The sequence below is a fragment of the Dipodomys merriami genome, unplaced genomic scaffold, assembly GCF_024711535.1.
Source record: "Dipodomys merriami isolate MVZ:Mamm:240054 unplaced genomic scaffold, mDipMer1.0.p SCAF_4, whole genome shotgun sequence".
Lineage (NCBI taxonomy): Eukaryota > Metazoa > Chordata > Mammalia > Rodentia > Heteromyidae > Dipodomys > Dipodomys merriami.
Window position 1 is genome coordinate 663,263 of NW_027205603.1, and position 17,736 is coordinate 680,998.

A 17,736-nucleotide genomic window follows, 5' to 3' on the forward strand; every position below is an offset into this window, starting at 1 on the left:
TCAGCTTTTATCTTTTATTTAGAAAGAAAAAAATCAAAGAAAACCAAAATACGGTAAAAATTATAGCTTTTTTTTTCATGTAACCCAAATACAGATTTGCAGTATTAAAGAAGTAACACTGTTAACTTTTTCTGATATAAAACAGAAGTGAGGCTCAAAAAACAATTAGTACATCTTCCAAACGTACTGAATAATTATTCAAATAATGAATGGTCAGTAATGGAATACAAAGGGTTATCTTTTAGCTAATCCACAAGTAATGGAATTGGTGTATCTCTGATTTTTCTCTTAGCCTTCCAGGGTTTAGAAGAATGAGCTGAACGTGATTGTGGGAACTAGAGGGAGCCACTGGAGGCCTACAAGGAAAAGGAGACCTTATCTTAAGCAATTAATCAAGAAACTCATATTGTGGGACAATTATTCAAAGTTAATTCTAAAATAGCTTTAGAGCCCCAGGTCCTGAGATACTTTTTCCAGAATTTTGTCAAGGTCATTTAGAGACTCTTAAGTTAGAAAAAAGGGTAAGATAAACATGTATACATTTCTCACTTCTTCCTTAGGGAAATACAGCTTCTGATGGCATAAATACAGGTGTAACTTTTTACTTTTGTAAACTACAAAAGAGAATAAAGCTTAATTGCAAAGATAAATAACTCTTCTTCAGGAGCATCTTGGTATCTGTCATTGGTAGCATTAGAAGCTGTGTTTTTTTGTACTTAGGTCACCTGTGTGTTCACCTTGTGGATAGAAATGCGCATCATGCCAGCTTAGTGAGTTTCTGTGTGTATGTCTTTCATGTAATAAATGATTTCCTACTGAGTAAGTTGTTTTAAGCCTTACCAGCCACCCTCAACTTTATATTATTGTGTCTTCTTCTCACTAGTAGAATAAAATGCGGTTACTTTCTACTTCTTATATTTATTAATCTTTTCGAACAGTTCATCTCGTTTGCACAGTTACCATTTGAAGACTTCCTCAGCTTTGTCTGCTTGTCTTCCTGGATTTTTTCCCTTCTATTCAGGCTAGCCTGCTCATGCTGGCCAGGGACCCTCTCTGGCCCATAGGTACTCCAGACTACCTGGCCCCAGGCAGAGGCCAGGCCTCAGGCCACCCTGAAACTCCCTCAACCCTGCCACATACTGCCCACTCCAGCTGCTCCTCTGTCAACTGCTGGCAAGCTGATCCCCACAGCATCTTTTGCCCTTGCTCCCATCTCTCCCTGAATGCTTGTTCAAAACCTCCTCATAACTACCTCTTCCTTGTGGATCTGGTCTTGGTGACATTTCTTTTACTTGTCACTTCCTCAGTGACTATCTCTCTAGCCTTCCCCCCCCCTTCATCATCATCCTATTTGTCTTCCTAGCATTTAATCACTGAATTATCCTTTGTTTTTATTTGTTGCCTCTCTGCCCTACTAGTAAATTCCACAAGAATAGAAACCTAGTCTTTTGTTTACTTCTAAATTGCTTAGAAAGGATTTTAGCATGTATCACTACCTTGGGAAAGATCAAGTGTTAAAAAAATCAAAGTCTCATTTCTACTATAAAGGTCTGTCATTTTAGCACATGGCAAGGTCAAAAAGTAAGTCAAACCAATATGAATAAGGACCTACCCTCTGTATTTACCATCTGGCTGTGATGGCTCCTATAGTGGTTCCTGGCTCAATAAGACTTAACTGGAGATGCAGAAAAAAGGCATCATAAATTGTAATTCTTTATTTGGGGGATATGGAATGCCCTGAGAATATTTTTTTTGGAATAGGCAGTGTTAAACTTGAACAGTGAGAGAAATAAACCAAGGGCATAGCTGAAGGAAGAGACCATGATGTGCCTTACAGAGAAAATACATGTGTGACACAAGCTTCTTTCCAGGCTGTGAGTTTAATGTTAATGAATCAGCACTATGTATGAAATAAGGTATCTTCAAACAGAAACTCACATAAAACAAGGTTATAAATTGATCATATGATAAAAACATTGTGACCCTAGAAGCTCACAGAAACTTAACCTTGTATTTCCTATAGGAGCAGTGGGTTCAGAATTTGCAGTTTAGCATTTGCAGTGGTTGTAAGATAGTACCACCACAAATACCACCTGACTCTGTGTGTGTGTGTGTGTGTGTGTGTGTGTGTGTGTGTGTGTGTGTGTGTGTGTAAAAAATTAATTGTTTAAAAACAGCTGTTTATTTTCAATTCTGTGAGCTGATATTTTGGACTGGTTCAGCTATGCAGTTCAACTGGTTATGGATGGCTCAGTCATATGTTTGTGATCAACTCGTGATTGATGGACTTATTTTCACTTCTGATTCTTTGGCTGGGGTTCTGTGCTGTATCATCCAGCAGGCTAACTCAGACTCATTCACTGGTTGGTCGTTTCAGGTTTCCCAAGAGCACCAAGAGAGCAAACTCCATTGTACAAGTGTTTTCAAACCTCCATTTTGTTTGTCAGTGGTGACCCACTGGCCAAAGCAAGTCAAAGGCCACTCAAATTCATGTAGAATCCACCTCTTGATTGGAACTGTGTCAGTTCACTGAAAAGATATGGAGGGAGGGAGAAAATTATGCCCTTTTTTACAGTCTCTTTCATGTGTTAGACACTTGTCTTTCTATAGTTTGTGTCTTACTATTACTCAAAAGTCTGGGAAGTAGTACTTTGTGTTGCCTTAAATTGATGAAAAAAGAAAATTGAAGTTGAGAAAGATTAAGCAGCTACATAGGCAATCATTGATAGAGGCACACACATGTCTATATCATTTCAAAGCTTTAATTTTTTTCTTTGCTGTTTTGCCCTTTGATAGCAAACTAATTTGTATTATTCTGGGGTGAGGAGAACAGGTCTTATTAATACAGGAAAGGAACGACTGCCATTGTCTTAGAAAAGAAGCTATACTACATAGTCTTATTGTAGCAAGTTTAAGAAAATGATGATAACGATGATTTGTGAATGTGTGGTACTTGATTATAAATCTGATTCACACCAAGGGCTTACATCCTGGATATGGAATCTCAGTTGTAATAGAATTTATACTGAAAGGCTTAAAAGAAGATGATTAAAATATTAGAGATACTGACATTGTCTGAGGAGATCTACTTGTATTTATTTCTTATAAAAAAAGATCCACAATATTACCATAGCCAGACCCTATTATGCTATTGTAATCATAGTTGAGCCAAGAAGGGTGATTAACGATAGCAATTTATTGTATCTGAGGAGGAGAGAAAATAGGAGATGTTGTCGTTATCATAAATCATATCATAAATAACCAAAAAGAAGCACTCAGAGTGCTTGTGTGGTGTCAGCAGCCAGCCCTTTCTGGCACGTTAGCCCAGGATGTAGTCATAGAAACCCTGAAGTCATATTGTTATCTTAGTCTTGCTGCGGTTATATGATACAACAGTATTAACATATAGATTAGGCCATTTATAATACTAGGTGTCATTTCAGGTTGGCTTGCTAATATAGCATTTTGGTCTTTTATTGTGCAGAATCTTAGTGAAATAGTGCTTTTTTACAGGTCAGTGTGTATTTGGTATATATAACACATCATCTTCACTCTATTATTAATTTGTTGTGTTAGTGATTGATCATACTCTATAAATTGTCACTGCCTAATTTTCTTGTCTTTGCTAGTAATGTCATTTTTTTAAGTAAATAGGCTTATTTTTAAAACATACCCACTTACACATGTTAAGTTGTGTTTTAAGGGACTGCTTTCTGTTGCATTATAGAGCAGATAGTTTAAAACATATTTTATATAAAAATATAAATAGTATTTTTTGGCCCATTTAGAGCTAAGAGAACAAATGTTAGAATGGATTACCATTGTTCATAACCACACTGTGCCTTCCTAGGTACCCATACCTGTCTATGGCTGCTGTGTGCCAACTTGCCCAGGCTTCCTCTCCTTGCAGCAGCTTCCCTGCTCTTGACCTTGGCCTTCCTGGAAACTCCCTGTGTCCCCAATCCATTTCCTCTTCAACAGCCCATCAAATTATTTTACATCTATTCCATATTTCTCAATCTTCTTGTCCCCCAAATAAGCTAACTTTGTTCATTAGTTTCACTGTCTTAATATTTTGGTGGCAACATTTTAAAGATACTACCTTTATCTAAAGACAAAAAACCAAGTGGCTAGAATTCCAATCACTGTTGCATGTTTTTCACAGGAATATTTCAAAGCAGAATAGCTCTGTCCTGACCTTTAGCTTGTCCTACATACATGTTCAACTACATGTAAAAATGGCACTAGTATTAAAAACCTTCAGTTCTTAGGTGGTTAATGTCAATGCTTGTATTTTTCAGAAGAGAAAGCTTAGGTCTTGGGAAATTGATTAGGCTGTGCTTAGTTGATTATGGCTCTGGGAACTTATCCCACTGTTATTTTCAGTCCAGTTTCATTTCTAGTGAACCTTTCCATTTCTACTATCATTTCCATCTGTACCTTGTACAGATCCTTAGCTTTACCACTTGAACTGATGGCCAGAATATTGTGTCTGGTCTGACTTGATATCCATACAACCTAATTGAAAGCTCTTTTTAATTTTTTTTTTTGGGGGGGGGGGTCAGTCATGGGACTTGAACTCAGGGCCTAGGTGCTGTCCCTGAGCTCTTTTGCTAGAGGCTAGCCCTCTATCATTTTGAGCCACAGCGCCACTTGTGGTTCTTGAGTGGTTAATTGGAAATAAGAGTCTCATTGGGACTTTTCTGCCCTGGCTGGCTTTGAACTGCAATCCTCAAATCTCAGCCTTCTGAGCAGCTAGGATTACAGGAGTGAGCCACTGGCCCCTAGCCAAAAAGTTCTTTATAGTGACATTTAGATGGCATACCATAAGCAAATGACTCAATGAGTCATTGAGTCACATCAAAGAACTGGTTACGATAATGTGTCTTATATCCAGAAAACTATGAAGATGTTTTTTGGAAGAAAATAGCCTTTTTAAAATCCTTTCATCCCTGGTTAATAACTAGGGATCTGAGTTTTAAAACACTGAGGAAGCTGAGACAGGAGGATCACAATTTCTATGTAGGCTGGACTACATAGTAAGTTCAAGGCCTTCCTATAGATAGCATTTCACTGTTCATTTTTTAAAGTTGAAAATGGAAGTGTATTTTCTGCTTGGTTTGGAAACATGTCACTGAGTTTTTTAAGGTTGCATGCATCTGTGTAGTTAAATGAGATAAAAAGCTTTCATGCCATGTGCAAACAATTTCCTTTTTTTCTAATGTCTATGAGCGTTTTAGATTATAGTGTTTCTTTAAAGGCATTTACTATTCTAGCTTAAAAGATATTTTGTTCTAAGTCAATATTTATAGTAGATTAGAATTAACCTCACCAAAATCCTTGTGGTATAGTCAGACCTTATTGCCTGTTTTGTTTTTGTTTGAGAAGCATGTTTTTCTCATTACTCCTCAGGGAAATGTAGGGAGTAGGAATTATTTATTTGTATCATTAATGAAGTTTGTAGTTTCCTGATCCGTCAACATTTGTGACGTTTTTTAAAAGATAGATGTAACCTATGTATGCATTTTCTTTCTTTTATATAATTAAAATAATTTATGTGAGTCATTAGTAGTATTTCACATTATATCCCTTTTAGGACATGGTAGCTGGGGGAAGTATACTGTATGTGTTAGGCAGCTTTCCATCACTATAACAAATATATGAAATATTCAACTTACAACTTGTGGTTTAGAACTTTCCATCCATGATTGGTTGGCTCTCAGCCTGTGGCAAAGAAGCACATCATGGCAGACACACATTGCCAGACATGTGTTTTCATTGTCTTAGGGGGAACCCACATTTCCTTTTTGAGGGCATATCACTAATCACCTGAAGCCTTCCCACTCACTTCACCTCATCAAGTGTCTCCCACTTCCCCACAGCACCCACCTGGAGCCAGTCCTCAAATACATGGTCCTTTGGAGGACAGTTTAGATCCAGATGTACCTAGCAATGTACATCCAGCACCCTATATGCAAAAGTATTTAGCAAAGTGAAAAGTTCCTGCTTGTGGTAATTTTTTCTATGATGCATTTCATAACATTCACATTTTAGTGATGATATGAAAAATAGGTTGTTGGTAGTAGATTTGCAACTTCACCAGTGAGTAAGTTAAAATATTTTTGAGATGAGGGATTTCTACACTGGCTAAAGTATCATTCTTCATTTTGTTGTTAGTGCTTTCTTTTTCTCTTAAAAGTATAGGGGTTCTGTTATTGGCCAACATTATTATTTAGAAGTTAAATTCTTATCTCTAGTGGTTTCTCATTTGCTCTTGCTGTAGGTGATGCTAATGTCTGCATCTGCTGGGTCAAGAAAGAAGTTGAAGAATGCCCTTAAAATCTCACAACTAATAGTCAGTTTTCCTTGAACTACTACTTTCTCCAATAGTTGTTTATCACATATATACAGAAGAGTCTTTTTCTCCATTTTCAAAATATTGAAACAGTAGAAGTGACATCATATATTGTGTAATCTCTAAGTTCTGTTGAATAAATTAGTCTTTTAGTAAAACTATTTCCACAGATGAACATGGGAAAATATTAAAACACTTGTAGAATATTTTATAGATTCTTTAATACTATCCAAGTTATCAAACTGAAATTAATCTTTATCCACAGGAAACACTTAGTCAGTAACCAGTATACCCTTACCTTATTGTAAACTTAACATTGCCCATATAATGAAAACCAAGAAGCTTTTTATGCACCATCAGCTGAGTTGGTGTTTTAGCAGACATAAGCTAGAACAACTATATTTGTTTATTTTAAGTTGCTAATATTTCTAAAACAAAAGGTATTCACTGAAGTGGAAAACTTCTCTATCAAGAAAATGGATTACTAAGTGGAGGGCTTTCGACAGCAATGAAAATGAATGAACAGTACCTGCATCAACCTGGGTAAGACTCAGGAAATGTGATGTTGGGTGAAAACAGCAGGAAGTTATGGTGAGGAATCATCTGTGTGAAGTTCATGAACAAGAAAGCTACATTCAAACATGCTAAAACTATAATGGAAAGAAAGGAATGAAAGGAATTTTTTTAACCTTAAGTTTTGTTCTGTTTTGGAGGGGGGGGATTTTTTGGGGTTTTTTGTTTGTTTTTTGTTTGCTTGTTTGTTTTAATGATAGTAACCTAAAGCCTGGGAGTAGGCACAAAGAAAGCAGGGCAGGGGTAGTAAATAGGAAAGGGACCAGAGAAAACTGGCATGGTATTGCTAATGTGAAGTGGTGGTCCCAGAACTGTTCATAGATTGTTTTGCCTTATACTTTATATTACCTGTCATAATTTCACATTTAAAAGAAAATTACTGGGGCTGGGAAGGTGGGTCAGTGGTAGAGCGCTTGCCTTGCATGCACGAGGTACTGGGTTCAATTCCTCAGCATCACGTAAGCAAAAAGAGAAAAGCCAGAAGTGGCATTGTGGCTCAAGTGGTAGAGCGCTAGCCTTGAGCTGAAGAGCTGAGGGACAGTGCCCAGACTCAGAGTTCAGGCCCCATGACTGGACCGCCCCCCCAAAAAAAAGAAAGAAAATTACTTAAGCCAGGAGCTGGTGGCTCATACCTGTAATCTTGGCTACTCACGAAGCTGAGATCACATTTCAAAGCTAGCCCAGGCAGGAAAGTCTGACTTAAAGTAGTAGTACTCTAGCCTTGAACAAAAAATGCTCAGGGACAGTGCCCAAACCCTGAGTTCAAGCTCCATGACAATCAGAAAAAAAAAAATTACTTAAGTATCTTTTCCCTCTTCTTACTGTTCTTTTTTTTTTCTCTTCTTTTCTTACTGTTCTTAATTTTGTTTTAGGTTTTTCTTTGTTTATTTGTTTTTTGCCTGGCACCAATAGCTTACATGTGTAATCCTATCTACTCCGAAGTCTGAGAGCTGAGGATCATGATTCAAAGCCAGCCCAGATAGCAAAGTCCTTGAGACTCTTATCTTCAATTAACTACCAAAAAGCCAAAAATGGACCTGTGGCCCAAGTGATAGAGTGCTTGGCATTGAGGAAAAACTTCAAGGGAAGAGTCCAGGCCTTGAGTTCCAGCCCCAGTACACACACTCACATACACACAGATTTTCTTTTCCATCAGAGTTCTTTGTTCATCTTGGTTGATTTTGATACTGCACGGGAAATTCTCCTATAAAATCTTTAAGCATAAATAAGAAATAGTAAATAAATATTCTGTTGGTTCTTTTTAAAATGCTTGTTTTTAGGTATTTCTAAAATTATTGTGTAATAGCTTAGTTTTTTAAATCAGTACCTATACCTTTAAAGCATTGGCCTCTAGACCACTACAAGTTGGCAGGGATATGAAATAAGCAAAAGAGAAAAATGAATAATAAGCCAGGTAGCAGTGTGGCTCATGCCTGTAATCTAGCTTCTTAGGTGGCTGAGACATGAGGATTATTTTTCAAAGCCAGCCTGAGCAGGCAAGTCCAGGAGACTCTTATCTCTAGTTAACGGCCAGAAAACCAGAAGTAGATCTATGTATCAAAGTGGTAGAGCATTAGCCTTGAGTGAAAGAGCTCAGGGACAACACCCAAGCCCTACAACAGATAGATAGATAGATAGATAGATAGATAGATAGATAGATAGATAGATAGATAGATAGATAGATAGATAGATAGATAGATAGATAGATAGAGATAGATAGATAGATAGATGATAGATAGATAGATAGATAGATAGATAGATAGATAGATAGATAGATAGATAGATAGATAGATAGATAGATAGATAGATAGATAGATCAGAATAATCAAGCCCTACTTTAAATCAAGATTTAGTTTTTCTTAAACATGAGCAACTATTATCATGAGCTTTCAAAATACTTTTTATGAATTGTTTGAGCTGTAAATGAGCAACTATTATCATGAGCTTTCAAAATACTTTTTATGAATTGTTTGAGCTGTAAATTCAAAGTGAACCAATATATTTTTTTAAAGTAGTTGAATGAAACTATTGCCTTTTTGCCATGCCCAAGATAGCTCCTGTAGTCCAAATACCTAATAGCCGTCACACCAGTTCCAATCTGAAAGAATCACACACTAATGAAATAATAGTTTTCAAACATCCTGCATAGAAAACTGGTGCTCAATGTACTTTAGTTGTACAATAGTTCTTGGAAGAATCGTCCTCAGTTTGCCTTTCAGGAATTGCTTCTATTACGGCACTTTCCCTTTGGTCTACCAATACCTTCCTAAGGCATTCTCTAGGAGACTCACTCAGAGCTAATCTAGCTAGAAATTGTCCTCCACAGTTAGAAGAACTTAGTGTAGTGTAGAAGTATTCTACAAGCCTGTCATCTACCTAGGCCAAACCTTTATCTTTCTGCTTTGGCATCTTTGGAGTTTATGAACTTTCTGCAGAGTAAGGGGAGGGTTTTAAGATTTAGAAATACAGGACTAATAAGTATTTAAATTTTTTTCATTCTCTTAAAAAATACCCTAAAACTGTTCTCTTTCTGATTTTCATATTGTTAGCAGTGGAGCAGGTGTGAAATGGATTCTGTTCTCATAAAGATAGAAAGGAAAGCTTTCCTGTAAAAGGGCTAATAAATCCTAGGCTTTCTTTGTTGAATTTATTACCAGAATACAGTAGATCCCAAAGGCATGAGTGGCTGTCTGGTTACTAAGAGAAAGCATTACAGGAGATGTAACATTTGGTCTTAGAAGACATAGTCACTGACAAATCAAGAAGGCAAAAGGATGCGAGGTGTAGGGATTTGGATAAGCAGGGGCATGCAAGGGTGACCTTGTATATTTGAGGAACTGTGAGTGAGTGAGCGTGGCTATTGTGAGTAGCACACTCAGGCTTGCTGTAAAAGATGAGGTAAGTTCCTGAACTGAATGATATAGCATCTTTCTTGATCATGCTGGGGAAATTGGAGTTTTATATTTTAAAATAGTAACTTTCAAACTTATTTCACAAGTCTTTTGTGGATGTTCATCCTGTTAAACAGATAACCCTGTGCATAGCTCTTGTATGTAACAGAGAGTATGAGATCACATTGCATCTCAATTGTACAATAGCCTCTGAAAAGGGTCCACACAGCCCTCAGGCTCTAAAAAGTTACAAACTCCTTCTGATAGGGCCATTGAGCACTCTTAGGGATGGGCAGAGTGGCTTATGCCTGTAATCTTACTACTGGATTCATGGAAGAAGAATCTGATCATGGTCCCAGACAGATTTCAGGCCAAAAGCATGAGACCCTAACTGAAAAATATCTAAATAGGGGGTGGCTTGAAGGGCATGCCTCAAGTGTACCTGTATAGCAAGCATAAGCCCTGAGTTCAAACCCTAACAATGCACAAAACCCCATAAAGTCTTAAAGCCAGGAACCACACACTCACATATGGCCTGCTCAGGAGCTCATAGAAGGCAGAGACTAGGTAGAAGGTGCTCACTAAGGAGACAGCAGCAGTGGGGGAAGCACTTCCCAGAAAACAAAGTAGAAAAGTTGTGTTCACAAGTTCAGATCTGGAGGGGAAGTAGTCTGAAATGGCTCCCATGTTTCCGCCTTTGGTGGTGGATAGATGATGGAGTGATCATCAAGTAACGGCAGCAGTAATGCCATGCTGATGTTGCATCATGCTTTATAGTTGACATTGTGCCTCCGTGTACGTATATCACCCATGCATTCCCTGTCAGCCATGCTTACGTAGCCAGACTTCTATCAGCCTTCATTCTCATTGTTCCTCTTAAGCATTGACTTTGAACACTAAGCTTCCTTTTGAAAACAACACATGCTCCTGTGATCTCCTTGACATCTGATCCTATATATATTTCTTTAGTTTTTCCATGAAGGTATACCTCAAATATCTGAACCTGTTACCTCTGCTCACCCTTGTTCCTATGTGCTTTATTGTGATGTCGGTTCTCTTACCAAAGAGCCTTCTCTTATGCACCTTGTCCTATTTTCAGAACTTCAGTACTTTTAAAATATCCAGTAGATATCATTGACTGTGTGTTCAACAAACTCTGGGGATTGAACTAATAATCAGATCATCCTTCTCAATGACCTTACTTTCAGTTCCTGTTGGTGGGTTCTATTCATTGCCTTCAGAGTATCATTTACACATATGACTTCCTATTTGCTTCCAGCTATTCCAGTATGAACTCATCCTGAACTTTTTTGCTGAAGGCTAGTGCTTTACCACTTGAGCTACAGATCCACTTCCAGCTTTGTTTTTCTGGTCCCTAATTGGAGACCCAGGCTGGCTTTGAACCTTCATCCTCCGATCTTGGCCTCCTGAGTAGCTAGGATTACAGACATGAGCCATGGGCAGCTGTCTGGTATTGCCTCTTATCTACATCTCAGTAACCCCTAACTTTTCCCTTCTCCTTTAGTATCTGTTATCTTCCCATATCCACTTATCATTCATATTCCTGCCAGTATAATTTTCCTAACATATACCCCAGACATTTTCTTCTCTATTTCCTAAAAGTATCACTACATCTTGTCTACCAGTATATTAGAGGCCATATTTCTTCTGGAATTCAGATATCATAGGATCTGAATATAGCTTTGCTAAACTTGCTTTGTACCGTTCCCCATTTATACCCTAGTTTCCAGACCAGCTAAATCTTAAGTCTTTGGTTCTTATCTTTTCCTTTGTCCCACCTCCATGTGTTTGTCATCTAACCCTTCATCCTGGACCTTCACCATTCCCAGTTCCAAATATTACAAATAAACTTGAAAGTGAAGTAATCTGAATTTCTTTCAAACTCATGTGCTTGTCATCTATCTGTGGTACTAATGGTTATTCCTATAGTCCTTTTTGCCCTTATCATTGTATATTTTGTGCTTAGTTAACATATGTAAAACGAAATAATCTAGTTTTTTAACAGCTTGGTTATGTAGGCAGGGCAAGTAACATTAGCTCCTTTTGAAAGGCTAGCAAGCAGTCTCAAGGAGTTTGGGAGGCTGCCCGAGGCCATTGCTCTACAGTGTCAAAACTCCAGGTAAAGCACCCCTTTTCATATGTCTAAGCCAAATGTGTATTGCATTAGATCATGCTGCCTCTTCAAGTAGGTGACATTGACACAAAGTAGAACTTAGAAGCAGGATATGAACTGTCCATAGAACTAAAATTTGTTACAAAAGTGCTAAAAGTATCTTCCTATCTTTTCTGAGAATCGTAGTTATGTAATAACCCATCTCTTGATTGTTTTGATTGTGTGTGTGTGTGTGTGTGAGAGAGAGAGAGACAGAGAGACAGAGAGAACACAGCTAACATGATGGATATAGAAATATAAAACAGTATTTACTTGTGTTAGAAACTGAATTAAGGAAGCAAGAGAAGACAAACTAAAAATAATCAGCAAAGTCCAGATCCTGAAGTTAGGACATGAATCAGTTTATACATCTGCTGTCACTGATTGCCACTCATAAACACACATAGATTGGCAAAATCCTTGAAAAGTTACTGCTTTACTCTAAACCCTCAGTAATTCTCTGTCTTTTCCAGAAGTCATGTCTGAAACATTGTTTCTGTCTGTTAGTCTTTGATACAAACATTGCACTAATATTTCTTTCTTCCTTTCCCAGAGGAAGAAGAAGAGCAGGTGCCTACTGATGGGGGTACATCAGCTGAAGCCATGCAGGTTCCCTTGGAGGAAGATGATGAACTGGAGGAGGAGGAAATCATTAATGATGAAAACTTCTTGGGCAAGAGGCCACTGGACAGTCCTGAAGCTGAAGAAATGCCAGCCATGAAGCGACCACGACTGTTAAGCACTAAAGGGGACACACTAGATGTAGTATTATTGGAAGCTCGAGAGCCTCTCAGCTCAATAAATACACAAAAGATCCCACCAATGCTTTCCCCAGTCCACGTGCAAGACAGTACAGACCTAGCACCTCCTTCACCAGAGCCACCAATGTTAGCTCCAGTGGCAAAATCCCAAATACCAACTGCAAAACCATTAGAAACAAAGACATTCCCACCTAAAGCAAAGACTAAAACTACTTCTCCAGGACAGAAAAGTAAATCACCTAAAACCACCCCTTCACCAGCAATGGTCGGAAGTCCTATTCGGTCACCAAGACCTGTTTCCAAAGAAAAAAAATCACCTGGACGTTCTAAGAGCCCCAAAAGTCCCAAGAGCCCCAAGATTACTACTCATATTCCCCAACCACCTGTCAGACCTGACACACCAAATAGGACTCCTTCAGCTCCAGTAAGTGAAAAACTTAGTAAAGAAATCATCCAGGTAAAACAAACACCACCTCCCCCCGACACTGGGAAACTGAATAATGACACTCAGCCGAGAAAGGCTTTGGTAACAGATAAAACTATCGATGACTCTATAGATGCCGTGATTGCCCGAGCCTGTGCTGAACGTGAGCCAGATCCTTTTGAATTTTCTTCTGGATCTGAATCTGAAGGAGACATTTTTATGAGCCCTAAGAGAATTTCAGGTTCAGAGTGTACCACTCCCAAAGCATCCACTTCCTCAAACAATTTCACTAAGGCAGGATCCACTCCTCTGCCTCTTTCAGGTGGAACTTCTAGTTCTGATAACTCATGGACGATGGATGCCTCCATCGATGAGGTTGTACGCAAGGCAAAACTGGGAACACCTTCCAATATGCCTCCTGGCTTTCCTTACATCTCCTCTCCTTCAGTTTCTCCTCCCACTCCTGAACCTCTCCACAAAGTGTATGAAGACAAAACCAAGACACCCTCATCAGTGGAAGTAAAAAAGAAGCTGAAGAAAGAGCTGAAGACTAAATTGAAAAAGAAGGAAAAGCAGAGAGATAAAGAGAGGGAAAAAGACAGAAGCAAAGAAAAAAGTAAAGACAAGGATAAGGTGAAAGAGAAGGAGAAAGAGAAAGAAGCTGGCAAGGAAACAAAGTACCCATGGAAGGAGTTCCTTAAAGATGAAGATTCGGATCCCTATAAGTTTAAAATAAAAGAATTTGAAGATGTTGATCCAAAAGTGAGATTGAAAGATGGAATTGTGCGGAAGGAGAAAGAAAAGCATAAAGACAAGAAGAAAGATAGAGAAAAGGGCAAACGAGATAAGGAGAAAAGAGAAAAAGAAAAGGCAAAGGATAAAGGGAGAGAAGACAAGACAAAGGCTCCACCCACACCACTGGTATTGCCCCCGAAAGAGATGGTACTGCCCCTGTTCAGCCCTGCTGCAGTGAGGGGCCCCTCCATGCTGCCTGCCCTGTCGCCAATGCTCCCAGAAAAACTGTTTGAGGAGAAGGAGAAACCTAAGGAGAAAGAAAGGAAAAAAGACAAAAAAGAGAAGAAGAAAAAGAAAGAGAAAGAGAAGGAAAAGGAGAAGAAAGAAAAGGAAAGGGAGAAAGAGAAAAGGGAGAGAGAGAGGAGAGAAAAAGAAAAGGAGAAACACAAGCATGAAAAAGTAAGCAGTTTATCATTTTCGGGACTATCTGAACAAAGTCCTAGTGAAAAATGCAGGTAAACAAAGCCAGCAATTATATCTGTATTTTAGATGTAAATCGCCCAGAACTGGGGAGATATTTGTAATGAGGTTACAAAGTTTAATTTTAATTCTGATACCCATAAAGTTGTTCAGACCCACTGGATGGCCAAAGTCCATTGACTAATATTTTTATTCAGTATCAAGTCTACTTCATAATATTTTATATAGACGGTTAGATAAGTGAGAAAGAGAGCAGCCATCTCTTTAAGATTATGGAGAACATCCCTTCCCTATGAGGTTAGTGAGACCAGTGGAGGGACTGCTGGTTCACAGGTTTTCCTTTAAGGACTTTTGGTATTTCATTAACGTGTGTCTGTCTGTAGTACTTTCCATTAATATCACCTCTTCCTTTCACTTTCACTTTAACAAATTAGAACTTACTGCTGAATATCTCAACTGAAAATTTAAGCTGATCGGGCAATGTGGTTGATAGAAAGTAATTCCACAGAGCAGAAATGTTTTATCATGTCAGAAAATCCGGCTTTTACAGAGTTCATACAGAGAACAGTTAGATTATTTCCAGAGAAACTAGGTAGATGCTGCACTTTGTAGGATCTAAAGCCATGATCCTGCAGGCAAAACAGGTAGCCTCCAAGGTCTTGAAGTTATTATAGTAATCAAGTGGCCAATTGACACATTGCCTTTAAACCTCTAAACAAAAGTAGCTTGGTATTAATAAAAGCCTATCTTTGACCTATAGCAAATAGATTGCTGCTAATTTTGCAATAGCTTTTGGAGCAATAGTAGGATTTGAATTCAGCTTTATACTTCCTAGACAGGAGTTCTACCACTTGAGCCATACCCCCAGTTGTTCCTACACCATAGTCATCCTATGATAGGAATATGTCATTTTACCTAGCTTATTGGTTGAGATGGAGGCTCACAAACTTTATCTACTTGGACTGGACTCAAACCATGATCCTCCTAATAGCAGCCTACCAGTTAGCTACATTTATAGGCATGAGCCACTGCTCCTACTGCTCCCAGCTATAATATTTTAAACTTCAAACTTACCTAGAAAAATGAATTTAGCCGACAACAATAAGGACAGCTGTCACATTTTTCTGCCTAACTTTATTCTTTGTCTCCCTTGGCTAGTTTTAAATGCAAAGAAATTAAGTCAGAGCTAGGTGCTGGTGGTTCACACCTCTATCCTAGCTACACAGGAGACTGAGATCTCAGGATCTCAGTTCAAAGCCAACCCTCAGACAGGAAAGTCTATAAGACTCTTACTTCCAATTAGCCACCAGAAAACTATAAGTGGCTCTGTGGCTCAGAGTGGTAGAGTGCTAGCAAAATAGTTCCCTGGCCCATAACTGACAAGAAGAAAAACAAATGAATAAATAAAGGCACATGGCTCACACCTGGGGCTCTAGTTCCTCAGGAGATGGAAATTGGAAGGACTGTAGTTTACAAGCTAGCCCAGGCATGCAGGGAGACCCTAGTCTCAACCAGTAAAAAGCTAGTTATGTTGGTACATACTTGTTATCCCAGCTATACTGGAGGGATAACTGAACTGACAAGTTATGGGCACTGAAACCCAACTCTTAGTTGTATTTCTGAAACCATTTTATCATAATTTTTTATGGTATTTATCTGGTTTTAAAGCACTTCCACACAGATCTAGCATGTGTTTCTAATATTTATGAATAAGGAGTTGGACCTGAGAATTGTCCAAAATCAAGGTCAAGAAACCAGTCACGGGGCTGGGAAGGTGGCTCAGTGGTAGAGCGCTTGCCTTGCATGCATGAGGCCCTGGGTTCGATTCCTCAGCACCACATAAGCAGAAGAAAAAAAAAAAGCCAGAAGTGGCACTGTGGCTCAAGTGGTAGAGCGCTAGACTTGAGCTGAAGAGCTGAGGGACAGCACCCAAGCCCAGAATTCAGGCCCCACGACTAGACCCCCCCCCCAAAAAAAAAAAAAAAACAGTCACTTATAGTTCACCTGTTGAAGTGTTTGTTAGAGACATTGTCTGTCAGCAGTTAGTTACTATCCATCTTGTTCCTAATAACTTGGCAACTGGTCCCTTAACAAACCAAATGTGCCATTATTTCTTTCATCACGATCTTACCTTTGCAAAGGCACCGGCATCATTTCAACAGTGGTTGTGAATGTGAGAGAAGCACATCAGATTAGGTTCATAATAGCAGTCCATGGTTTTCCACAGCAGCCTCCTGACATCAAGATAGAAAAGTCCTTCGTATCATCTGGAGGAGGCAAAAGCTCCGTTAACAGTAGCCCAGATTTCACCTGACAAAAGGAATACAAGCCTTTGCATCTGTTTTAATAGGCTGTGGATCAGAGAAATGACAAAAGATAGCTGTTTATCCAAGTCAGCTATTTTACAAGGCCCACTAATTATACCTCAATTCAGATCCTGACTTTTGAGAAATCGGGTACATTGCTTACATGAGGATTAAGTGAGTTACATATAAGTAAGATGTGCAATTACTGTGTCCAGCACAATAGTAAATGGTGGTAGTGGAACTAACCTATAAAATTGTAGAGAGCTAGAGTTTGGTATTTCCTTAGACTAGGCAACAGGTGAATCAACTGTGACTCTAAAAAGAAATTGTTTCTACTTTCCTTTAACGTGTAGTCCTTTATACCAATAGGTAGGGAAAAAATAAGTGTTACCACAGAAATACTGTACAAACATGATGACTTTTTTTTCAACAAGTATAAAGTAGAGGAGGTAATTGAAAGTATCAAGTGTCAAGCAGAGGAGGTAATTGAAAGCATACTCAAATGGAGTCACACATGATCTATGAATTTTTTTAATGAATTCATAGAAGAAGGGAAAAAATTAAACCCTCTCTATCTCTATTAAAATTTTGCCGGATTTGTCCACATTTATCAATTCCGAGACTAATACAGATACCATAGGTAAACAGCAGTTTGCTTGGTGAGCAGAAGGACCTTTGAGCTATAGGTTGGTTTCAGCAGAAGATCTAGAACATGTTGTTTTTTTTTTAAGCTTTTTTAATATATAGGTGTTTTGTCTTTTAAAGTAGATCATGATCATGGCACTACTAAGAATAACAATATAGTAATAGATAATTAACATTGAGCAATTACTGTGGACTGAATACCAGGCTGAGTCCTTACTATAACCTTCTAGGGTAGATATAGAAATGATTATCACTCAAGATGAAAAGCAGGAAGTGGTGCTGTGGCTCAAGCGGTAGAGCGCTCGCCTTGAGCTGAAGAGCGCAATTTATGTAGGCAAGTTTTTACTTCCTTTTTTTGAGCAGTAATATGAATTAGTTGAGCTTGAGAATCTA

General features: G+C 38.5%; 1 protein-coding gene across 1 annotated transcript in view; it reads left to right on the forward strand.

Moving 5' to 3' along the window:
• The window catches only part of Taf3 (TATA-box binding protein associated factor 3), a 149,178-nt gene that overhangs the window by 95,160 nt on the left and 36,282 nt on the right, over positions 1 to 17,736 (forward strand). Inside the window, exon 3 of the mRNA XM_069990321.1 lies at positions 12,546 to 14,371. Within this exon, the coding sequence (XP_069846422.1) occupies positions 12,546 to 14,371 (1,826 nt within the window). The remainder of the gene's footprint in view (positions 1 to 12,545; positions 14,372 to 17,736) is intronic.